The 26,293-nt window shown below is 45.0% G+C and overlaps 1 protein-coding gene across 2 annotated transcripts in view; it reads left to right on the top strand.

The window, feature by feature from the left end:
• LIX1 (limb and CNS expressed 1) overlaps positions 1 to 26,293 on the top strand; it is a 744,382-nt gene that overhangs the window by 218,954 nt on the left and 499,135 nt on the right. For both annotated transcript variants that reach the window (XM_085632538.1, XM_085632539.1), the window contains exon 2: positions 2,959 to 3,122. In XM_085632538.1, the coding sequence (XP_085488664.1) occupies positions 2,959 to 3,122 (164 nt within the window). The remainder of the gene's footprint in view (positions 1 to 2,958; positions 3,123 to 26,293) is intronic.

Here is a 26,293-nt window from a genome sequence, read left to right as displayed (position 1 = left end):
GGTCAGGGATGTGCCTTTTGCATATATGGAGTCAATCTGTTCAGTAGTTCCTGAGAAAATTGCAGTTAAAAGCATATACATATCTATAGCCGCGCACCGTGCGCGCACCCTAACGTGCGCGAGCGTAATTCTGATTGGTTGTTACATGTCAGTCAATGTTCGAATCGGTCGAAATCAGGAAGTGTCGGCCGCCATTTTGTTTGTTTTCAGTGCGAGAGTGGAAAAGGAAGGTGGCGAACGTGAAAAGGGGGCAGGGTAGAGAGTTCCTGACCCCCTAGCCTTTGTCACGGGGTCCCTGAAGGACCCCGAAGGCAGAAAAAAACATTTAATTTTATTTTTTTTAAATCGCCGGGGTGCGCGCACCGTGCGCGCACGGTGAAAAACCATAAAAAAAAAAAAACATTTTAATACGTAGTTTATTGAAAAATAAATATATATAAAAAATAATAATACATACATAACTTAGCATTTAAAAAACCTTGCAAATTCACTTAAAAAAACCATAGGTTTCACACATGTTATAGTTAGGTGGATATTTCACTGTAAAAAAACCAATGAAATTCCCCCGTTATAGTTAGTTCAGATAACTATAACTCGCGTGACCGCCACTCTATCACAAGGATGATGTCAAGAGTGATGCCACTGACCATGTCATGAGTGATGTAATATGTGACGTCATGAGCAGAGGATTGCGGGCGCGCGAGTTATAGTTATCTGAACTAACTATAACGGGGGAATTTCATTGGTTTTTTTACGAGTGAAATATCCACCTAACTATAACATGTGTGAAACCTATGTTTTTTTAAGTGAATATATATATATATATATGAAGGCAAATCGCCGCTACCAGTGCCTTGCTCAGACACAGAGACGAAGAGCGGACCCAGAGAAATTGTGCCAATCAAAGTGCTTTATTTAGTTGCCCAGCCAGTCCGCCATAACACGTTTCGACCCCCACTCGGGTCTTGATCATATATATATATATATATACACACATATATGTCTGTATGTATATATATATATATAATGGATATAGATTGATATTGATAGATATAGATATTCTCTTTTGGTTACATTATATTGATGTATTCCATTTGAGTGAAGTCAGGTAAAATAGGAAAACACAGCGGTTGTCAACATGGTCCTGGAATAATTGCATAAGTACGGATATAAAGATAGGTTTAATATCAATTCTTTCAAAATATTCAGTAATCGGGTCTTAGAGCTGAATTTAATGTTGAAGGACCAGTACATGTGATGACATGATGTCAGTGTATTCCTTATCAAATTTGGCTGTGATGCTGTCCAAATTTCTTTGTACTAAATCCATTTTCAAGTCAGAAAAACCTTTCTGAATCACCAAATGGGTTTTGAGATCCACTCCAAATTGCAGTTAGGAGGGGCATGAAAGGGGCATATCTCCTAATTACGAGTTGCAATCAAAGCGTATGTGTCAATGGTCTGTCACTGCAGTTGTGGCTGCAAGTCATTGACTGGTACTGACATCTCAAAGGACCTGGTAACTGAATTGCACAGGGGAGGTTTTCCTCTTTGGGCATCTTTCCTTTGTGAATCCTGTTGGTTTACCTTGGGAGAAATAAGCAGTGGTCCAGGGGACCACTTCCTGCTTGTTTTTGGAGTTTTCCTAAAGGGGAAATTTATATATATATTTTTTAACAGAACCAGTCCTTTGAAGGAACATGGGCGTTTTTAAAAATAGCAAATAGTGACGCGCCTAATTAATATTCATTAGGCAGGTCCTTCTGCGATTGCAGATTTTGTGACGCAATATACTAGTGCATACGGTACATCACAATCAGAGAAAGGTTGAAAAAGTTCAGTGAGTAGTTGGCAACCACTTTTTGTGACCTGTCTCTTAGTACATTGGGCCTCAATTCTTTACAGACCTTCATACTGAAACCTATAAAGCTCTTCCCATCATAAAATAGAAAGGCTAGATGTCCCTCTTAAGTGTGTTTCGTACATGTACACACTGGATGTTAGAGTGTATGTTTTTTTTCTCTAGATTGTGCAGTCAGTAGAATAGTACTGGTGCTGTCCTGTTCAGCAGGATCACTAATGTAAATTCTCGTCTAATTGGTGTAGTAAATGTGATATTCTGTAATGTAGTATCACTGATTAGATAATTTGCAATATGATGTCCTCTACGGCAACACTTGTCAAAAAGTGATAGGCGTAATGCCAGTGCCACCTTTTTATTTGATCTAGGTGAGGCCTAACAAAGATGTCTATACCCGGATGGGGGTCCTGTACTTACTCTACCACTGGACACTACCGCTACACCTCACTGGTGCAGCTCAAGTAGGCTACAACCAGTCTCTTCTGATTGGGATCTTGCCTGGAAGTTCAGACTGGACTCTCCCAATACAAATGTGCATTTGATTAGTATCGGGCTGTCTTGAGTGGCATTGTGGGCAAAGAAAGGATGGACACGAAAGCAGCATGCTTTATTACCAGTGACTGAGAACAATTGAAGCAATGCACCCATCACATCTTTTATTGTATTTCTCTGTATGGTGACATCAGCAAGTAATAGAGGACCTTAAGGTTCAATTATTCCTTACCATTCGTTTCAAAACATGGGTTTAAAGTAATGAATGAAAGCAAGGAAGCTCTCCTTTGTTGCTGCTCTTGTTGCAGTGTCATAAATCAGGTGGCTGTATAAACAGGTCAGAATTAAACGTCGACACAAGCACATGGTATTTAGTCCTCCTGATCAGGGTTCACAGCATTCCTTGGTTCAGGATTCTGAACCTCCATTGCCCAGCACCCCAATGCCTGTGCTTTCCGTTTGAAAGAGTGTGGGTGAAGCCAGTGTGAACTGGTGGGAATGGAATACTATTTTGATTACATTTGCACCGTTATTATCCTGCATCTAGAGAGTCCAACAAGTACATTATGAGTAATGGTGAGTCTCTCTACATTTGCCTTTGACAGTGAATGTTGTGTCCATACTGCAAGAATTCTGGGAGAACAAGGAGAAGCAGCGGTCTGTTTTTCCAAGTGAAGGCACTGTGGTTTACGAGTCTGTTCCATCCCCAGATCCCCCGTTTGTATGTTACGTGACCCTTCCTGGGGGAAGCTGTTTTGGTAATTTTCAGGTAAGAAACATTCTAGTGCACCTACTGTGCTTTCGTTCAGATCTTGAATTGTCTCTGTTCTAATGCACCTTGAGTCTTACTACTATCAAAATAAGAATTATTTTCTTAAACACTAGTTTGGATAATAAATACACATTGATGCCAAAGCACCTTAGTGTTTACATTTTACAACTGCTGGTCCATTTTTTAAATTTAAAAGAAAGCGAGGGGTTCATCATGAGTCTCAGAGCATTTGTAAAAGGCGTAACAATGTACTAACATTTAAAGGTTACATTTAGGTCGAAAAGTAACACAGATTAAGAAAGCAACCCGATCTGATAGACATTTTTAAAGGCAAGGGACTTAACATGAACACTGCAATTTCAAACTTCTCACATGGACGCTCAAGGCACTACACCACGAAGGCCCGACCTATCTGGACAACCACATGTTCCACCAACCACCCAGGCACCCACTCTCTACAGGACTCCGGCCCGCAAACATTCCACGCAAACACAGTACCACAGCACGGTGGCGAGCATTCTCATACGTCACTCCTAAAGCTAGGAACGACCTTCTATTTCACATCAGGACCTCCTCCTCTCTTCTTGAATTCCACATGAAGAAGGCTGTTATATTAACCTAGGCGCCAAAGGCTTGGTTAGAGAAACATTTCCCGCTCAGTGCCAGAATACCCCCGTGCGTGAGTGTACTCTACAAACAAACATAACAGGTAGAGTGCAGTCATGAACTAATAGTATCTCCAAAAATAACACTAGGCTCTGATTGATTGTAAACAGTAAAAAAAAAACTTTAAGTAAACAGATAAACAGATAAAAAAATAATTCTTTCTTTGTAGAACTATCTGACTTAATACTTATTATTTTATATAGATAATTTTCTCATTCTGTTTGGAATGTGATCATTATATAATGTGACGGATCAAATGATACCCTCTCCCTTTCTATGACTATAACTCAGTGAGTGTAGATCCACTTCACTCTTACTATATACCTGCGTTGACTATGAACATGATTTGAGAGGAAGTACTTTTACATTAATCGTCCAGCTTTTGAAAACATGGCAATGTAATCGGTGTGGTGAATACATTTTACCTACATAACAAAATATTTATATTTGAAAAGATATGCTATTAAGGTAAGTCACAAGAAATAAGATGTGATCAGCCTTCACCTAATCATAGGGAAACATGATGAAAGGTTAGAGATAATAAGATGATGTGCTGAGGAGCAGGAATTCCAGGTGACATAGATATGTTATTTTTAATGAGTTACTGGTGGTGTAGGTTGGAGGAATCTGATTATTGGAGGAACATTTTAAGTCTTTGAATGTTGATTATGTTAACTCAATTTTTAAGTATGTTTTATGACTGTGACATTTTTTTCTGAATACTGTCAGCAACAAATGTTAAGCTACATGTTAGAAGTAATTGCTGCACTATTAGGGAAATTAAAATCCACTTTAGCAAATTCTTAAGCGAGAATCTTAACTGTTCAGAAGAAATCCTATAATCTCATTGTAAGGTCAATGCATAATAAATTCAAACAAAAGAGATGCATCAAATGTGCGTTTAACAATATTTTAAAACATGGTTCGTGAACTAAATTATAATGTATCATGGATTACAATAAATCTGCGAATAATGGGAAGAACCAAAGCCTTCAGAGAAAACACATCAGATTTATAACAATATAAGGAACAAGCTTAACAATCTGAGAATGGTAACTCAGAAACCCTGCTGAATACTGTATTGAGACAGGTTGTATTAAGGCATAAGTGATGATAACATGGATTATTCATAGGTTCTTTCATAGTCTTGCTAGCCAGGACATTTTCCGTAACATGGAGCATGTTCCCTTTTCACTTTTACCATTACATAGGTATAAAGAAGCCAAAAATATGTGGCTTTGAGGTGAAAATAGTCTATAGCAGTACATAATTCGTAAAAACAAAAATAAGTGCTGGGTCTCAAAGTTTTATCTTTTAACAGCACTGCGAAAGCAGGGTTGACATTTGATTCAGCTACCACCAGACAATCGCTTCCCCTCTATCTCAGTTTTGCAGGTTCTTTTCACTCCTGCTTTCATCCTTTGTCCCTCTTTTTCAGTCTTTATCTTTCTCCTCCTTTATCCCTTTTCTGCCTTTCTCTCTTGTTCACGTCTGTCCCAGTCCCTAATAAGCATTGACAAAGTCTATTGGTTTCGCCTAAGCAAAATCAATTGGCTTTGTTGATGTGTTCTTAGGTCTCACCTGAGCCAGCGCGCATGCGCTGTTTTGCGAGACTTTAAGTAAGGGCTTTTTAACTCTAAACACACGCTCGTGCGTGTGCTTTTTTTTTTTCACCCGCTATTGGCCTTTGCGTGCGTCTTTCTTAGAAAGACATCACGCAATTGGCCCAAGGCGGGTGCATGTCCCGCCTTCTGTCTACTGTGGCCTAGGTTGCTCGGGAGCGAGCAGCAGTGCCATCTGTTTCCAATTATCGTAATTGGAAACAGATGGCGGTCAGCGCTGGTCGCGCTGGTTTTCCCTTGTAGGGCGCGCGCACACCACTGCAGCGGCAGGCACAAACGCGCTCGCACCACTTCCGGGCTTGTTCTCACATTGGTGCCGCTCTTCCCTGGAGAGTAACATTCCCTTTGGCCGCATGACCTGTTTCCCCGCTCTTGGCTTTTATGCACCTTAAATACTTACTTCATTTAAAGAAAATCGAATGCTTCCTCGCATTTCACTCTCCGATTTCTTTGTTTCTTTGCCTTTTTTCCCCTTTCTCACTTTCTTTTGGTCTCCCGTTCTTGTTTTTTTTTTCTCTCAATTTCCCCCCAAAGCAGTTATATGTTGGCCTTAAAAGCATATTTTGTGCGAGAAGGCAGCTCCAAGTCCAACCACGAGGAGCTCTTGGGGTCCTCCACGAACCTGGCCGGCCATGTAAGTGATGGATTTAGGGCCTGTTTACAGCCCCTTGTCTACTGCCGTAAATCGCAGCCACTGACAGTTTCATCTGCATGCCGCTTTCCCCCGCGCTGCCCGTTCGCTTTCTCTTTTTTTCTGTTTTTGGGAGTCTGCGCTTGTGACAGCCGAGCCCGGTGTGTTTACACCAGTCATGTGTGCGGGATTCGGGGTGCGCAGAAGCGCGCGCCTGAGGTGCTCACAAATCGTTTAGTGCTAGTAACATCGGACTCAAAGTTTTGCGGGTTGCATTTAATTAGTTTCTCCTAGAATTATCCTGCGAGGGAGGGAGGGGACCTGGTGGAGCAGCCTTTGTGCAATCAGGGTGACATAAGTAGTGCTCCATAAAAGTGCTCAGTGGCATCGGCGTGACACGGTGCCAAGCGCCGGGAGTGTCTCCCACTACACGATCTTAACCTTTCATGGGATAATAATTAGCAATGCATTGTGGGAAGCGGGAGCAGCATGGCGGCTCCTCCTAGGTGAGTCGGTGTCTCATAGAAGCAGGGAGCGCTCCTGAGGTTCTGGGGCACGCTTGCGGTTCCGTGCCCGGTTCTGGCAGTCTTTGATTTAGCTGTTCTGGGGTTTGGGCCGGACAGTTCTCTCGGTTTGCGAACCGCCTTGATTGTGATCTTGTCAAACTATAAAATAACAAAACACAGATATCGCTGGAGGTCGGAGCTACTGTGTGCGTGTGTCTCTGTGAACCGAGACGCTGCTGACCAGCGGTTATTTATACGAGAAATGCTCCCAGCAGCTTAGGGATTTGCACATTTTGACTCAATTGAATGCTTGAAGTGAATGTTTATGTTTATGCAATTTTTAAAGCGCGCAACTACCCAGAGGTGTCTCGGCGCTCAAGGGACGGAAATGGTGCTAACAGCAAGTTAATCAAGGTGAAAAAAGCCAGGTTTTCAGTTTCTTCCTAAAACTCAAGAGGGTGGGAGCAGTTTTGACATGGCTAGGCAGTGTGTTCCAAATTTTTGCTGTGGAGACCGTAAAGCATCTGTCACCCCAATTGACCTTCCTGGTTTTTCCCGCAGATGCAAAATTAATGTACTGCAATAGTTGGGTGGATACTGAAATCTAACAAAATGCACGCCTTTCACATGCTAGTTACACGTGCAGCACGAATGTTATACATAACCATTTGTATTCCAAATTTAATCTGGTTTTAAAAACAACAACTCTAGTTTGCTTGGTTTACACTTTTTATTATAACTTTTCAACATAATGCACAGCAGCCACAATGCTCTACAACATAGCCAAAAGTTCTCGCTAAACACATAAGGTCCCAAAGGCGAGACCTATTGGCTTTGCCAATGCTTGTTTACATGTTGCACAGCAGTCGAGCTGCTTATCAACATGGCTTAAAGTATGTCATTTAAAAAAAGCACTGACGTAGCTAGCACTTTTTTATTTTTACTTTAAGCTATGTTTTAAGCACCTTAACTGCTGTTTTACATGTAAAAAAATATTGACAAAGTCAATAGGTTTCGCAGTGTTGAAACCTATTGGCTGAGGCAATGCTTGTTTCCGAAAGACTCTGCTTGCCTGTTCATCCATTCATCTGAAATTAAACAGCTGCTCCGCCTAGCAGTTTTTTCTGCATTTTTCTTCCCTCCAGTTGTCAGTGTTGAACCCATAATTAAGAAAAGTGACTGGGATGAAAGCACTGGGTCCACATACTGACGTTTAGATGAGTCATCACTGATTTCCACTGCACCGCCCTTGACTGTGATTACATAATGCAATGTTAGGTGATGTGGTGGACCTGCTTTAGTGGATGACAAGCCAAAGAGAGCCTCTTCCACTCTTAGCAATGAACCTCTGGTGTATTATGTGCCCTTTCTGCAGAAGGGCTGTGATTATCTACAAGTTGTCATTCTGTGGCAACTGTTTAGAATTCTTCAGGCCCCATAAAGGCATTACAGCTTGAACAGAATGCTGACAGCGATCGTTATCAAAATCCTTGTTTTACAGACCTACCATGGCAGGGCATCAGTGCTGACTGAAGTCCCTATATTGAGGTCATACCTGCACTCCAAAAATTGCCAAGTGACGTCAAGGGTATCGACTGGCCTTACAATTACACTACTGCTGCCCACAACAGTCACCACATGATTGCTCTTTATAAACTTTACAATATCTTCACTTTAGCCCTACACTTTACAGTGATGCCACTGTCACCCAAACACTATGCAACAATCCCATGTCATGTGCACAATAAAAACCTTTAAGGGTGCAATTAAATGCACTGGCAGCGGGGTCCGTGTGGGGAATAGGAGAGTGTCACTTTGTTCGTCCTTGTCCTACAGCTGAACTTCTCGCTGTTTCTCAGCTCCTGCTTACTCTAACTTCTACCATCATCCTCTTTTTAGAGATGCTCATGCACGCCAGGTGAATCATGGGTTGTGTACAGGGCTTTAAGTGGGCCGGGTCTCACCGGGTCTGAGCACCGGCAGTTTTTTAAGGGGTCTCGAAACGTGTCTCTATCGGGCTCTGTTTTGTGCCCTGGCACAGGTGGTCAGTTTTGTTTTCCAGGACTGCAGTTTCAGGTGTTTGTTTGTTAAGAATGACTACTCACCCGTAAGGTTCTCAAGGCGCTGGGGGGTCGCAGGTTGCAGTCCATCAAGGAGGGGGTCTGTCGAAGAGCCAGGTTTTGAGGTTTCTTGAGAAGATGGGGAGCGATGTTGTCTGTCTGAGGTGGAGCGGAAGGTTGTTCCAGGCTCTGGCTGCGTGGAAGGAGACGGAGCGGCATCCCGATCTGGTCTTTCTGGTGCGGGGGACCATGGCATAGGAGAGCTGGGCTGATCGTAGAGTCCTTTGGGGTGCGTGGAATTTGAGTCAGCTGTTCAGGTATGCTGGTCCGGTGTCATGGAGGGCCTTGTGAGCGTGGGTTAGCATCTTTAAGGTGACTCTAGCTTCGATGGGGAGCCAGTGGAGTGTACGCAGGTGCTGGGAGATGTGGCAGTGTCTTGGCAGGTTGAGGACCAGTCTTGCGACGGCGTTTTGGATGTTCTGTAGCTTACGGGTGAGGTTTTTGTTTATTCCGGCATAGAGTGCGTTACCGTAGTCGAGCCTGCTGGTGACCAGGGTGTGAGTGACGGTCTTTCTGTGTTCAAAGGGGATCCATTTGGAGGTCTTCCGTAGGAGACGGAGGGTGTGGAAGCAGGAGGACGAGACGGAGTTGATCTGGTGGTCCATTTTGAGCTCTGAATCCAGGATGATTCCCAGGTTGCGTGCGTGGTCCGTGGGGGTGGGCAGGCTTCCGAGGGTGGGGGGCCACCAGGTGTCGTTCCAGGCATCAGGGTTTGGGCTCATGATGAGTACTTCCATTTTGTTGGTGTTTAGTTGTAGGCAGCTGTTTTTCATCCATTTGAGGACGGCTTCCATGCCTTCTCGAAAGTTGTGTCTGGCGGTGTTGGGTTCGTTGGATAGGGAGAGGATGAGTTGGGTGTCGTCTACGTATGACACAATGTTGAGTCTGTAGGTTCTGACGATGGGGGCGAGCGGAGCCATGTAGACGTTGAAGAGCGTAGGACTGAGGGAGGACCCTTGGGGGACTCCGTAGGTGGTAAATGTAGGGTCTGAGAGGAAAGGGGGGAGTCTGACCTGCTGCGTTCTGCCAGAGAGGAAGGAGCGGATCCAGTTGAGGGCCTTGTCTTGGATCCCTGTGTCGTGGAGTCTGCGTTTTCGGGTGCGATGAGAGACTGTTGAACGCCGCTGATAGGTCGAGGAGGATGAGGACTCCTGTTTCTCCTTTGTCCAGTAAGGTGCGGATGAAGTCTGTTGCGGCGAGCAGGGCGGTTTCCGTACTGTTTTTTTCTGAATCCGGATTGGGAGGAGTCGAGGATGTTGTGCTCTTCGATGAATGTGGCGAATTGGCTGTTGATGGCTTTCTCGATGACTTTAGCTGGGAACGGGAGCAGGGAGATGGGTCTGTAGTTTTTGAGGTCGGTGGGGTCCGCCGAGGGTTTCTTCAGGAGGGAGTTGATCTCAGCGTGTTTCCAGTCATCGGGGAACGAGGCGGTTGCCAGGGAGCGGTTGATGGTGTGGCAGAGCATGGGTGCAATGGTGTTGGCGGCTCTGTTGAAAATGTGGTTGTGGCGGGGGTCCGTGGCAGCCCCGGAGTGGATTGACTTCATCGTCTTCAGTGTGTCTTCGGTGGTGAGGGCTGTCCAGTTGTCGATCGCTGGCTTCAGGGTGTCGGGGGTGGTTGTTTAGGGTTCAGTGTGTTGGTTGTCTTCGTCGAAGTTGTCGTAGATGCTCTTGATTTTGTGGTGGAAAAAGGTGCTGAGTTTGTCGCAGAGGTCTTGTGAGGGAGGGATGTCGGTGGATTCGCTGGTGGGTTGGGCGAACTCCTTGATGAAGAGTTCTTTGCTGTTGTGTACATGAGTGGAGATTCTGTCTTCAATCGCTTTTTTCCTTGTTTTTCTGACAGCAGGCACATCGATGTGCGCGTGGTGAGCAAGCACATCAATGTGCGCGTGGTGAGCATTGTAGAGGAAGGGAAATCCTTTAAAGAGTAATTTTCTCTCTGGATTTCCCTTCTCTTTTTGAAACTCAGGAGTAGCAACATTGTTGTGGTGTCACCAGGGCTTTAGTGGGTGTTTTTTCAATATTATATACAAGCCGTAGTTGCTGCTTATTCATCTTATGCAACTAGCAACCTTTGACAAAGCAAATAGTCCTGACTTGTAGGTATGATTTTATTTGTTGAATCATATATCTGGATGTAATGACAAGAACAGCAAAACACAAGTCGGGCGGCGCACTGTGCTAAACACAGATTTTTAGCATATGTGTTTTTAAGCCACACTCTTATTTACATTGCCACGCCCATTTGAGAGACCCCCCCCCAGTTTTTTCATCCCACTTAAAGCCCTGTGTGTGTAGTTTAGAGGTGACAATGCAAAGCCCTGTGTTAACTTTTGAGGCCCCTTACCTTGCTCCTCAGATTTAAATTATGCTGCAATTTCCTTCGACATTGATACCCTTGTCATTGTTTTAAAATGTCAAAATACACTTTCATGAAACATGCTGCTTAAGCAGATATGGTTAAGCAGATATAGCCGACCCCTTCACTCCCCCCACTGCTTCCTCTACTTTCTCACCATCTACCCGAGATATGTTACATCCAGTGACGAAGCACAGAATACTTTTCGGGGAAGGTGGTATCAGCACATTCTCTGAAGTAAAGATGTCCGGCGTGTCGCTAACCACATCCCCAGCTCTTCTAAAATGGCACGCACGTGAGGTAGGGAAAAAGCTGTCAAAACATGCCAAGATTGGCTTCTTTTCCGCGTAATCTACTAACTCACAGTGAGATGCAAAGCATTGGAGAGTTCGAAAAAGAGAAATACTTTAAACAAATATTTATTAAACAAGCTTGGCATGGAAGAGAGACGGCCTGCAGATGCACTCCTAAGGAGTGATTGTTGGGGAGTTCACAGAGAGGATCATCCCAGTGAAGTAGCGGGTGGAAGGACATCGACAAGTAGTCAGTGGCCTGTGTCCGGAATCTGTATTTGGTCCAAGCTCCACGCGAAGGCATGGACAGCAGAAGCAGAGTCGGAAGAACGGGAAGTGAAAGCAGAGAATGTGCTCACCAATGAGAAGCAAGTAAAGTCGAGCGACATTAGAATCCATCAATGGTAAGTAGAGGTTAGTAAGGGTTGAGTTCTAAGTCCCTTTTAAGATTTTTTTTTAAATACAAAAGACTGTGTGTTGGACCTGCGATGGGCAAGCCCAGCACAAAGGGGGGTAGCTTGGCTCGAGTGACAAGGCGGTAGAAGGCTGTTGTGTTAAGCCAGCTATGACCAAATAATAACTCCCTGCACACCACATAAAAAGAAGGACACCACACCACTGTTATAGAAAAATACGTTTCGTTTATGTAAAAGTTCTCTGGGTTGGAAGAAGTTCAATTAGTTAATCACATTCACCTTTCTTACATGGGTTTGATTAGCTGTGTACTGGTTGCGTAGGAATAAATGGTTGGACTCTAATAAATAAATATACTGGATAAATATCAGGATTCAATACATTTGGAATAAATATCAGCAATGACTGGAATAAATATCAGCAAAACATCACAGTTGCATAGCAAGTTAGATACCGATCGTTTCACATAAATATCTCAGGGTCATACTGGTATCGCTGCCACCAATTAATCACTTTCCGGGTAAACACATTTAGATTGCCATTTAATGCGGAATGCGCGCTCTTACAGTTTTTGAAGTGATCATGGGTTCGGGCTCTCTGGGCACAAGATACTCGTGATAATCCTTTAGTTGCACTTAAAGCATATTGCGCGTGTATCTGGAAGATAAAGACATACAATGACTACGGCAATTACACTCCGCGGCCAGCCGGTTTAATACTACTGCGGCCGGAGGAGTCTGTGCGCTTCTGTCAATGCAGGCGGGGTCTCCGAAGGCGGCTTCAGTTCACGAGTCCTCAGACCGTCGAACGGGCTGCCGGAGGGGTCAAACTACCTGCGCGCACAGTTCAAAATTGGAGCCGCACCTCAGTCCCGGAACAATGCGGCAACTTCAGGGGAAGAGACGGTCCCACCTCACTTTAGCTGCGCCAGTAAGCGCTCCAGTCAGTATGGCCCTTCTCCCAAGGGCAAAGGGGGGTTCCAGGGGCTCCGCCATCCTCCCTCCCATCTCACTCACGGGGGGGCTCCCGCCCACAACAGTCCCCAAGTCACTCGGGCAGGGCAGAGACGGTACTCTCGCCCAAATGAAGGCCAGCCTTTCCCCGCCCCAGCGCAGCACCTCACCTTCTATCCACGATCAGCGCTTCGACGGCGGTGGGTTCGGAGACGTCCGAACGCCCGCCAGGAGGCACTTAAGTTGAAGGGGCCCTGTCAAGGGTCGCAATCGCGATCTCACCACTGGGGGAGGCGGGGAGGCTCTAACTATGGCCAAAGTCTCCGATGGGCAATTGGGCACTCGCTGGCCAGGCGCTGAAGGCGAGAGGTCACTGCTCGCGCTTCTGACTGGAACGCCAGTCAGGGTCCACGCCAACAACCTTGGCTGTACTTCTGCCTGCGCTATCAGCTGCCTCGGGGGGGGGAGAACAGGGCAGGTGTCAATCTGGTGTCAAGTCCTCTTCTATGTTTCTTCTCTTCTCCACTTTTTCTCATCATGGCCGCCAGGGACTGGGCCTTTTATAGCCAGTGCCCTGGGGTGCCAGCACGAGCCAGAAGGTTCTAGAACCTTCCCTGGCTGTGTCAATGACATGGCCCTTCCAAGGTGTCTTTTTGGTCATTAGGAGCCACCATACTGGGCTTCCTAAGGCAGCCATTTTGTGTACTTGGAACTTCTGAGGGGATTCCTGTCAGGTTTGCGGGTTACACAGAGTGCGCCAAAACCTCCAAAGGGTCAGAGATCAGAAGGACTCCAATGGGAGTCACTCTCATAGGGGACAATGTTGTCCACCATTTTAGGGTTGACAACCTCAGTGTATAATGCCACCGGTTCCGTCAGGCGCCTTGTACATAGGTGCCAGGAACTTGGTGAGCAACTGAGCGTCAAGGAGCATCTAGCCCCATGGGACAACACACAAAAAGGTCCTGGTAGACAAATAAAAAGCGACAAATTTTAGGAGGCACGGGGGAACAAAATAAATCATGGTGTGAGGGGACTCTCAGAAGCAGACAGGTCTAACACTGTGCAAGTAAAACGTAAAAATAAGTGCTGGTGACCACCACCTGCAATAACCAGCTCAAATTGCTTCAGTCCCGTCCTCCTTATTAGTTACTGAATGTCTGGACCTCCTCCCTTCAGGGCATGGTACTCTACCGCTAAGTATGTGAACTCCAGATATATCTCTACTAGTGCTTGAGGTGGGCTGCTCGAGTAGGTTTGAGGGGTGCTTACTTGTAAAAATGAAGCAAGGCATGGAGAGCCAAAGTCGAGGCCCACACTGTCATCAGGACTCCCATTTCCAATGCTTAATTTGAGCTGCTGGTTGCAGATGGTGGTCACCGTCTCTCATTTTTATGGACTGGGACAGAAGTTGACAAGAGAGAAAGTCAGCAAAGGGATACGGAAGGAGGAAGAGTAAGACTGGAAAAGAGGGACAAAGGAAGAAAGCAGGGGTGAAAGGAACCTGGAATTGTGAGATAAAGGGGAAGGGATTGTGTTGTGGTAGCTGAATCAAATGTCAATCCCGCATTCATCAGTGCCAGCTGGTAACAAGATACAACGTTTAGTCCCGGCACGTATTATTTTCAGATTGGGTACTGGGTAATATGGAGACATCTGGTCATCCTACACAGGTTTCAGGAGAGCGGGAGGAGCTTACCAGGTCTGTACTAGAAGTTTGTACAGCTGCAGCAACCTTTAGGAACTTTAAGTTCTGATACTGAAGTCTGGAGAGATGGAGCCTGCAGGGTCAGGAACAGAGTAAGCGCTGCAGGAATTTGGGGACAGTGAATTAGGGTATAGGACATTAACAGTAATGCTGCCTGATTGGGTGTTTTTACGCAACGCTGAATTTCGTTGTAGGCCTCGGCCCTGCAGAACCCACATGACCCCCCCCCATGCATGGGCCTAATCAGGCGTCTGTATTCACGCAGTTATGTCGCACTTGTTGGCTGCACAGAAATGGAGGGCGTGTTGCTACGTATTTTGCATCACTTGTACAGAATTGAGACTGTAGCCGATCACGGCACTGATACAGGAGGCTGGGTAGCATGGGCTGAGTGGGGCGCACGTGCGGCTGGAGCATCCCCACCGGCCAGCCTGTTGAACAAGTCCAGCCTGGGCGAGGCAGAAAGAGAGGCACTCACCGGCATATTCACACTGAAGTCCATCTCAACCATCCCGTCCAGCCCAGCACCGGTAACAGAGTGCCAAGTGGGTGTCTCAGACATCAGGATGTGCACACCGGCACCTCTGCACCCTACAGGCGGCAGCATCAAAAGGTCCACGGTTCAGACATTGTTACTAATTGAAAAAAGAAGGCCCACTGACACTCCTTTGCATCCTTGCTTTCCCACCCCAACTACTTGCTTCCGGGCAGCAGGTGGTGATTTCAGCTTCTGATGGGAGATGGGTTCTGTGGGCTTGGCCTTAATTCAGCTTAGCTGGGGATACAGAGTATTAGGCCTCAGTGTAATATTCTGTTACCAGTACATGCAGCATGAAAGGTGCTGGGTACTGACAACACGGAGTAGACTTTTAACGGTACAGGTAGATGCACTTTAGTTAAATTGGCACTTTTCTTCACTGTCAAGTGTCCTAGCTCTGCAGTTCGAGGCCTGCCTTGCTCCACCTCAGCCATGAGCCAGCACATGGCTTTAATTACCCATGGAAGGCTCGGGCAAGGCACAGGCGTAGTGACGAATGGCTGAAAGAGAGGGCAGCTCAAAGAGGACTTGGGGAAAAATACAGCTGCCCAGCTGCTTGCCTTTAGGATTTTCAAGATTTTCCGCACTACCACTGCCCACACGAAGGAACGTTATAGTACGGGCTCTTTAAAATAGGTGCCAGTGCTGAGCACCAGAAACCACCGGCCCAAATAGGTTATGTGCTGCTTGCTATTTTCTTAAGCGCAAACTATTCAATAATGTGTGCCAGAGCACTATACTACGATAAAGGGAACAGATATCAAATAACCAAATTAACCCATAGAATAAAACTATTCCCAACTAGACCTATGTGCTACAATTGTCTGCTGGAGAAGGCAACACAGATTACTAATAGAAAGGCTACAGTCATGCTTTCAACCATTTATGAGCCTGGGCAGCGTATGCGCTTCTCTGCGAGGCATGCTGTATTGAGGTAGGGACTTGAAGCTCCGCCCAATCTCCGCCCACATTTTTCATTGGCTTGTGTCATTGTCCACTGTAAACTGTGGCAGTTCATTGGTCAAAAGGCTTAGTACTCCCTCCTTAGTAACGCATTGTCTTATTTTGTAACCTCGACCGGCGGCACCCCCTTTAACGTATGTTGTTGCTCCGCAGCCTTTAATTACAGCCTCTGAGCATTATTCTCTTAAATAGCTTTGTCATGCTCTCTCCCAATGCTTTTTAAAAAAAATGATAGCACGCATTTGCAATGCAATGGGCCTCACGTTTGCGAGAGTTTAAGCTATTGGCATTGTAAAGGACAATGCCTTTTATCTATCTGTTTTAAAAACAACACATAAATAAAAGACATTGTCATTTACAATACCAATAGCTCAGACTCTCATAAATGTGAGACCGATTGCATTGCAAATGCTTTTTCTGAATGCAAAGACGTATGTGATCCTACAGTTCACAATTCTAAAGGAGAGCCCCCAGATGGAAATTCCACCCATGCAAATGATTCATTCAAGTTGCCAGTTTGGGATTTTTGAGTGTACAGATCTCTAACCTGTCAGTCCGTGAGTGCTGTTGGAGATTTCAGTTTCTCAGTCAGAAAGCTGATTACCCATGCACATTATTCATGCAAATTTTATCAAAATTTCCGAAGAGGTGATGAATACGCTGCAGACCAAGGGTTCTGTAAGGTCATTACTTCTTGACGAGCACCAGCCTGCCAGCAGCGTGGGGCTTGCCTTCAGGGGACCGAGAATAGACTAGAAAAGCCCGGTGATCATGGCGTTTCCTTAGTCAATCACGACAACATGAATGCGTGCACATAAGGATTACAGTTAGATCTCTTTGCTCCTGATGGAAGTCAGAGTTGTTCTAGTCCTCTCTGATTGATTAAAGTTTGATGAAATATCAAAATGACGAATGAGCAGTTTGCTTTCTAATGTTTTCAGGGTCGCTGTGACTCAAGGCAGTATATATATATATATCACACACAATAAATATAATGTCCAAGGATTGTTATTCTTTTAGAAAGATACGGCTTTTGTTATTCTTAAGATAAGCTGTTCAGTGGCTCCAAGTTTTATGGACCCGTCATTGTTTTGAATGGATATCTTCTTACTCCAAAAACATTCTGTGCTCCCAGACACACCGCGCACGCGGCGATCCAGTTACAAAGGTCCGTCTTCTGTGACTGCCACGCACACCGTCGGGTTAGAGTTCAGACCCACGCAGTTCAGTACCTGCTCCGGTTTTTGCCGGTGCAGTGCAGCGGCTTCTGTGGGCCACAAGTCGCACAGGCACGTGCCAGCACAGCAGCCATCACACAGGTCCAGAAGGAGCTTCCCAGAACAAGGCAGGAAGATGAGCGACTGTGCAGGGTTCACGGGCTCCTCCAAAACGGGGGGGCTTTTTCAGTGGCAAATACCGGGCTATTACAAAATGTATGTGTTTAGGCACCTCGGAACCCATTGTTGGTGAGCACATACAATTCAAATAGGCTTCTGCTCGCCTGTCAATATGCTGGAATGGAATGATGCCACCTATCTGACCCTATTACACAAGTTTATGTTTACTTACTTCGTTGTTTACAGACTCGGATACTATAAAGACAGAATTCTTCTCAAAGATATTTTTATTCTCTTATCACACTTCACAGTTTTTTAACAATTGTGCTCAAATAGTGTTCACCGCATCTGTGTTAATTGTGCTAATGGAACCTTTTGCTTGTAAGGGGCGGTGCCGCAACTCATAGGTGCAAAAGGGCCAAGAGAAATTATAAACTGGTAAAATCTTAGACTCCTTTGAACATCCTTTGTTTCTCAAAAGATCAAGAGTTCTTCCGATTCAGGGCTCTTAGTTTTTTGATATCTTGTGTTTTTAGAAATGGTTATTTCTTCGGGCTGTAAAACTCTCTTCTACGGTTGTTGGTGCATTTTTACCATTTTTTCACTATTGGTTGGGGCCTTCCTTGAACCTGAGACCTAATCTTTTTTTTCTTTACGGGGTCCACACAGTTTGTTTTGGCTAAGTGTGTATTCTCTTCTTCTTGAAGTTCACATCAAGTATTATTTTTAATGTAGCAGCTCCTTATTAATGGTCTGTCCCCTCTTGTCCTTTGAGGATGGCTCACTGAATTCCACTTTGGCTTTAAGGAGTTTGCCCATGGACCACAGGTGTCTTTGGGCAGTGAGCTTCCTCAGACAGAATCTGATTAGTGACAACACTTCAATCGAACTCAGTCTTTCAGCCCCGCTTGCTAGTTTCTGTTGATGGCATACACGCTGATACGGACATCAACTTATGCCTTTGGGCATCTTCCGCCTGAGACTCTGTCTCCATTGCTTGCAGATTTGTAGAAGGCACTATCCCCCCGTAGTGTATCCTGGCACCGAGCAGGTGTGAGTCTGAGTCTAGCCAAACCTAGGGCCGAGTGGGACTACTTGAAAAGCCAGGTCTTCTGCTTCTTGCAGAATTGAAGAAGTGATGAGGAAGCTCTTGAGTGTAGTAGCAGGTGTGATTAGAGTACAGCATGGGATGTTAATAGTAATTCTGACTGCCAAGTTCTGAATGGTCTGCAGCCTTCTGGTGAGTATTTTTTACATAGAGGTAGTATCTAATCATGAGAGGAGGGTTCATCTGTCCGATGTGAACATGAAAGGTGTGGGAAAGAGAATTGGGACTCTATTTAGGACCTCCTCGTCCCCAAATGTGAAAGCCAGATTCTCAAATGTATCACCAGGAAAGTGTTAACAAAGAGTAAAATAGTTCATCTGGAAGTAAAAAAAAGAAAAAATCTCATTTCAAAGTGATATCCATGGTGTCGACTATGGGGTATTGCCCAATTATACTTGTGCCACAAGGGACACCAAAGTATTTTTAGGCTCTTTTATGGTGCTCTTAATGAGGGGTACAGAGGTTGAAATAGGCAGGCTTCTTTTGGACTTATGGGCCACAATGCCCTGTTGTCACCGTTTCTTTTTCCCCTTCAGTGAACATGCCTGAGAAGCACAAAGAACAGTGGCGGCTGGTGACATTTGAAATTGGTGGTGTGTGTGTAAAATAATTATCGTACTGCACTGTGGCGAGCAAGTGTAGCGAGCGAGCCTGAACAACCTACGGAGGGGGGGGGGGGGGTCTGGCGGGTTCTCCCCCTGAGAAAAGAAGGAAGGTTAATGAAGCAATTGTGAATCTGTTCTAACAAAGGTGGGGACTGGCAAAACTGTTAGTCTAATCGAATGCATATCAGACGCCGTCCTACCACATGCTCTGTCTATCTGTGCCACTCTGTGCTCAGTGGGGGAGCAGGCACAGACTTAGATGAAGACTCCTGCCAAGTCAGGCTGAGACAGAAAGTGTGAGCAATTACTGCTTGAAGCCTCTGGGGCCCCCTTCGACAGACTGAGCCAAAGACTCTGTGGCTGGGAGACGGTAACAGTTAAAAAGTGGTGCAATATAAAAAGAAAGACTGGGACATAACCACTTTATAGGTCCTCTTTCTTGCACACTGGTCCCCAGGGTGGTGTCCCTGTTGTGTGTATGTGCATGTTCAAGACCTTATTACTCGCATTACCTATAAGTGCATTAAGATCTATTCTGGACAGTTATCTCTGGGGGTGCTTGGGGGACGCCTATCGGCTTCTAATTCCCTGTGCATAGATTTTCTAATCCAAGGGCATAAGTAAAATGCTCCCTGGAGCACTGTTAGTGCACCCTTGCATATACTGCATCCAAACTCAATTTGTGACTCCACCAGAGCAGTTAGGGGAATCCGTGCTTAATTTGAGAAAAAGTAAGTGCTGGAGTCCTTCTCGGAAGGCCACTGCAGCCCGCACCACCCATTGCTCCTGACAGTGCTGACTATGACAGTACAAACGCAACTATCAATCATCACGCAACTACAAGTGTGACAATTCAGACTATTCCAGGCCGCCAAAAGCTATATTAATGACATGAGCAGCAGGCATTATTCTGTTTTAATGGATATTAGAACATTGGAATGTTGGCAGCTCCATTGAAAACAATGGAGTGCTCCGGGCTTATAATGGCTGGTATAAGCCTGGAGCGCCAACATTCCAATGTGTCTTTGTTCACAGCTCTGGCTGTGAACAAAGACTTCAGGGAGCCGGAGGGGATTTGAATCCCCTCGCGCTCCCTGAAGGCTTCGTTTTGTTAGAACATTCTGCCCTCTAGTGGCAGAATGTTCTAATAGCCTTATAGCCCTTCGTAGCAGGGCTATACCGGCTTTTAAAGTCCCGCTGCTGTTGTTAAAGTCCCTCGCCTTCGGCTCGGGCCTTTAACGCTGCAGCGGGCCTTTAACAGCCGGTATAGCCCGCTACGGCGGGCTCTAAGGCTATATTAACTTATTGAACACTGTTGTGCTCATTTCAAAATTGGACAGATGGTGCCACCATGTGGTGGGCTATCACTAGAACTGGCGCTGACAATTAAGTGCCGGTGCCGAGCACCGGAAAACAGGCTCAAATTAAGCACTGAGGGGAATACAGGAACTAACAAGCACGACAAGATAAAACAAAGAATAAATAAGGTCGAAGCAAAGGTAGATAAATAAATAGTAAAGAGCAATAATAATAAAATATCACTAAAAGATCGAGAGGTGAATCTTTTAGCTACATCGTATGTTTAGTATTTAATTAATCTAAATCAACCGTTTTTCTATCATGATCCTCAATGAAAATCGTATCTGCTGTAACTTAAGCATTTTCATTTATTAAAACATTAAAAGCAGTAACTGCAAAACACAACCAAATGAATGCAAATCTGCAGTCTCGCGTGAGCTCTAGAAAGTTGGAATGCCCAACAGTATACTTGTCTGCAGTTTCCTTGTATGAGAACTTCACTGTGCGTATGCAAATCACTGAGTGGTCTAGCCCATTCCGTACCCTTTGATGGGGCATAAGTAACTACGGGCAACACTGAAAGAATTAGGCGACTCATTTGAAAATTGTTGTCGGAATTAAAACAAGGCATGAAACAGCAGTCACAGCATACATAGTGACTGACCCCATGCTGCAAGGTAACGACCGGAAGTAAATCTGCACGAGAAATTACCATTTCGAGCAGATTTTCCATGCCCCTACCAAGCTGTTCTGAGTTAATGGTTCTGTAAAGGGGAATAACACACGGCTGCGAAATTGTTGACATATTTCCGCATGTTTTATCAGTTACTAAGCATTTTATTGGGCACGAATTGCTCTTCCTTTTAGGAGGGTGAACTGTGATCGGGTTATACTGTACCCAATAATTCATAGAAAATTGTACTCCAATTTCGACTGGTAGCAGGAGTTTACACCTGGGACTAGATTAACGTTTTACATGTAATCGCTCAAGCAGAGTCACCAAAACCAGGGGGAAAACTAGCCACACGCTGCAAAATGCTAGGAGGCAGGATGAGATGTATCGTTGCTATCCAAAGCATGCGACAAAATAACGAAGACTCGATACCCAGAGATGGAATCTCATGTAATATAAAGAGTAAGTCGCGTCCGGCATGACGGGCGGGTGGGGGGTTGCGGTGGGGGGGAGATGGGAGGGGTTAATTAAAATAAATAAAACTTACCTTCCCCCAGGTCCCGCACCGCCTCAGCTCCTGGCGGGTCCTGACTCCCACGTTTTCCTGATGCTCTCCTGAACAGGAAGCAGCCACCCACAGGCAGCCTCCCTCCCCTCCCCTAAGCCAATCACAACACTGCAATGGCAGCGTTGTGATTGGTGCGGACGGCGCCCAGCCGCGCGCCTATGTTGAGGCCATTTTCTCTATGTAGGCTGCATAAAGCCTACATAGCGAAAAAAGGGAGAGTGCGCATGACTGGTTGGGTCGGCTCCTAGAGGGCCGACCAAACTGTCCGGGCCCACAGCATTGGGCTGGCCTCGCCCCACCCCTGCTTTGCAGCAGACCCGCCCACAACCAGGCATTTCTGCTTTCTCGCGGTGTGAGAAGCAGAAGCATAAAATGGTAGTTTTACCATTTTATGTTTCTGCTTCTCGCACTGCGAGAAAGCAGTGGGGGGACACCCCTCCGCCCTAATGGAGGAGCCGCCCCTGACAAAGAAGGTTAATGATGCTCTAATGCAGTATTTTCTGGCTTAAGAAAGCAATCTCCGTCGTCTTGAGGCCTTCCTTCACAAGAGACCTGTCAGTGCCAAATGGTGGACAGGAAAGGACTTCTATATTCATAAATAATAATCTCAATGCAAACCAGAAAATGCTTGAGCGTAGTCAGTCCACAGCAGTGTGACTAGTCTTCTATTAGGGATCCAGCGTCTACTGATAAAATGCCCGTTCCAATTGGAGGAAATTGCACAGGAAGACAACCCACACAGGAGTCACTTAAGTGAATGTGGCCCCATGGGTGGGCACATGTTGTTGCTCTAATGTGGCTTAGCCTCCTGAGGCAAAAGAGAGCCAAAGCAAAGGGTGTAGCCAGCAAGAGCCTAAGCAAATTTGCCCTTCTAACAAGTCAAACGGCAAACTGCATGAGTCTGATGGTCAGAGCTCTTGGAGCAGGGCCGGACAGGCCATAGTGGGCATGGGGCATTTCCCCAGTGGGCCGCCAGGTTGGGGGCTGGTTTTGGACCCCTGGGGGGCATTTTAATTACCGGGGGCCAGTTTTGCAGCTGCAGTGTTTTCCACGCCGCCCACGGACGGCCGGACTAAATTGCCAGGGCCAATTGCCGAACCCTGTCTTGAAGGATAGGTAAATTAAAAGAAACAAAGAAGATAATGGAGGGAAAGGTGCAGCCTGGAGACTGCTTGGCAAGCACTAGGGCTCATACCTTTGGATGGATGAAAAGGCTAACTCAATGAAATATGTAATACATATACCAAATAGAATGGAATGCGGATTTACCAAGAAAAGCACTGAATAAAAGGCACAGATGTACACTAAAGTACTTGAAAAAGGCTAGCATAATTATAATGCTATATTTGTTATCATTTAACCTTTGTTGTGGTCTGCTGCAACATTAAAGAAGAAGTACCAAAGAAATGTACTGAAATGTATTACATCTTCCAGAATTTTCAGATGAGTGAGTGTCTAGTGGTCAGTGGTAAACCTTATGAGTTAGGGGGTGAGAGAAATCCAGCACCAGCATGAAACGCAGTGCGTGGTCTTTTCCATGGGATATTCACAATGATTCAGTAATTTAAGTGTAAGGATTCCTGGCAGACATTCAAGTATATGTTCAGGGGGGGGGGCACCTAATACAACATGCAGGTTTGAAAATAAACCCACTTACGTGGCAGAGCTGAAAGAAAGCAGAGGTGGTGCACAATCTGTTGGCACAAGGAGCACATTGTAGCCTCACAGTTGTGTGACTATATATATATAGCCAAATATAGAGACAAACGTTGAGGAGTTGTTTTCCAGCACACAAAGTCAGCCTTGCATGACATCCTAAAAGAAAGAACACAGAATAAACATTTCAAATGAGGAAATCTTTTACAGTTGGCTAAAGTTAAGAACCATAAAATTCTTGGGGACAGCACTGTTTTGAAAAACTTTACATTTTGTATATTGAGCAATAAATACATTTTAGAGCCTGGATAGAGATATATTTGAGAATGGGCTACATAGGGAGTCTTATTACTGCCTTCCAGCACCTTGGAAACCTTATGCTTGACTAAATTCCAAATAAAATAAGCTAATATCTGAAAGTGAATGAAACTAAGCATTTTAGAATAACTGTTGGAATAAGAGATTGTTAAGTTATTTTGGGATTGTCTGAGAGTCTGTGTGGAAGAATTCTGGATGAATGAAACCAAACTAGGAATGGAGTGTGCTACAGCCTGTTTATTTTTAGAATTGGGAACCCCTAGCTCTCAGCACCTAGAGTTGCCCCAGGGATTTTTTACTTCCCAGTGAGGTGCAGAGCAAGTGTACACTTGGAGGGCTTTGTACGTGAGGCTGACAATTGGCTTTTAAATGAATCCAGTTGAAGTGCTGCAGAAAAGGACATTGTGTTCTGGAACTTGTAATCTGATAGACTGTTGTGTGACTGTGGCTTTGATGTAGGATGAGTCGGTACTTGTAAAGAAGGAGTTGAACGTGTGGATGTATCTATTTGATTGAATTGAAGCCTCATCTGAATGGGAGAAGTCAAGAGATGTAGCCAGTGAATTGAATGAAAACATATTGATTTCCTTGTTTAGATTCACCATCTGTGGTCTGATAAGTAGGTGGGATGATTTAGGGGACCTTAGGAGGAATTGAACCAGTTGGGTGTTTAGTTTTAGGGAATGGAGAGCCATCCATATTTTGATCAGATCTAGACAAAGCAATAGTTATTCGGTGTTAGGGAAAGATGATACTTTTGGATATTGCCTTTAAATAGTAAATTTCCATCTTACATTCTCCGTTAGTATACCCTAACTGCCTCCACGTACAGAATGGAAACCATAGATGGGATGAATCTCCAAGGAATCAGTAACTGTTCAGAGGTTGAGGCAATCCTGGTAGCTATTGGGGAGTCTTGGTGAACTTGTGATTGTTGGATTTTGATGACTATTAGCTGGCTATGGTGATGCAGTGAGACCTCTTTGATTTTATGCTACAAATAAAGTGATAAATGGAATGCTTCAATTAATCTCAATCACTGGCGTTCAATCGTCTGCTTCAGAGCCCATTGTTTTTCACCCACCATGTCGCACCCTTGGAGCATCATAGGAAAGGAAAAAAAACTGGCTCAACTAGAAGTCCACCGCTCTACACTGAATAAGAGCTGCTGTCTGGGAAGTGGATAGTATCGAGCCTGCAAGTTCTAATGAGGGGAAACTTGAGATGGGGAGAAAATGAGAAACATACTGGAGTGGAATGACTTGTCTTGCCGATGTTCAGGTTGCTACACCTCTCCGGAGTATTAAATAGACCACACTCATCACTGGTATATAGCTAGCCTCACCATAATGCCAGCATTGTATTATTAGATCTAGAAAGTATATGAGTTCACATAATGGTTATCGACCTCTGAAAGTACCCGAAGACCTTGCCTGAGCTTGGGAGCACCAAGAAACACTGAGGAATGGCAGTAGCAATGAGCCACAATCAGGAGAACGTAGCCAAGGTTGCAGCAGATTCCTTCGATGAAGTACAAAGCGAGAGAGGAAGGAAAGGGGAGGGGAATCGCATTCACAAAATAAACGTGCTAGGAACGTCAAATACAGTGGGCAAATGGAACATATGGAAGCACCCCCTCCCCCCCCCCAACGCCTTGAGACCTTCACGGGTGAGTAGCGCGCTTCACAATTCCCTGATTGATTGCTTGAAGAGCACAATCAAGCTATTGCAAGGCAACTTGTTCCTGTTACTTGGTTCTTTAAAGTCTACTGGATATGGTGCAGCTGCTGACATTGTTGGATGGCCGTTTCTCCAAGCACTTGAAGACCCAACTCCTGTGTCTCAGCCCCAGTTGTCTCTGTACAGTTTCCCACATCGCCACGTCTCTGGCCTTAGCCATTTTTTGCTGGTGCTAATGGCTCCTCTATCTGATCTGTATGAATCTCGAGTGCTATTCTGATGAGTCTTGACACTATTCCACTCTAAAACTTCCTGTTGGGACGGTTTTAGCTGGGAATATCGTTTGGCACATGCATCCAGGTAAAGTGTAACAGGGGACCACAGGTCTAAACGTTTCGCTGCCATCTGTATAGGATAGACAAAGGAAGTGTCCAACCTATGATTATGGCAGACAGCGTACCACCATGCCTTATAAGAAATTTTTGTGAAATCCTTCCAATTATCAGTTATTTGCTGAAAGGCAGCTGCTAATAACAGATCAATAATTTTAACATTTAATGTAACATTCTTCCAGCAAGGGGAAAGACTCCCTAAGAAAACATGGGTGATAGAAAATGATAACTTAGTACCAAAAATGAGGTTAATTTGAGTCCATACTTGTTTCCAGAAACTGTCTACTATTGGACACGAAAATAACATATGGAATAAGTCAGCATGTGGGGAGGAGCAGGACCAGCAAACATCAGGGGCATTCGCAAATCTCTTGCTCAATGCATTTGGAGTAAATAAAAGTCTATTGAAACAAAGAACAGCGTTTGTATTATATTAGCTGCTCTGGAAGATTTGCGCAATTTAATCCAAACTTTATTCCTTAAAATTACTGGCCAAGAGATTTGAAGATCCCGCTACCATGCTTCTTCTATATTGGATTTCTGCCTAATAGTCCCTTTATCTTGTAAATATTTGTAAATAATGGAGGCTTTGGGTTTAGCTTTGAGCAAGGTAGAAAGTTGTGAAGAGGGGTTCTGAAGATCAGAGACACTAGGTGTAACGGATAGTTGAGCATACTTATCCATCACAGCCATCTTAAGTAGATTGTATTTATGTATAAATGAGGTAGGTAAATTGAATAGTTGTCTGAGTGAGGGAAAA

Source organism: Triturus cristatus, chromosome 2_1 (genome assembly GCF_964204655.1).
Source record: "Triturus cristatus chromosome 2_1, aTriCri1.1, whole genome shotgun sequence".
Classification (NCBI taxonomy): domain Eukaryota; kingdom Metazoa; phylum Chordata; class Amphibia; order Caudata; family Salamandridae; genus Triturus; species Triturus cristatus.
This window is presented reverse-complemented; position numbering and strand designations above follow the sequence as displayed.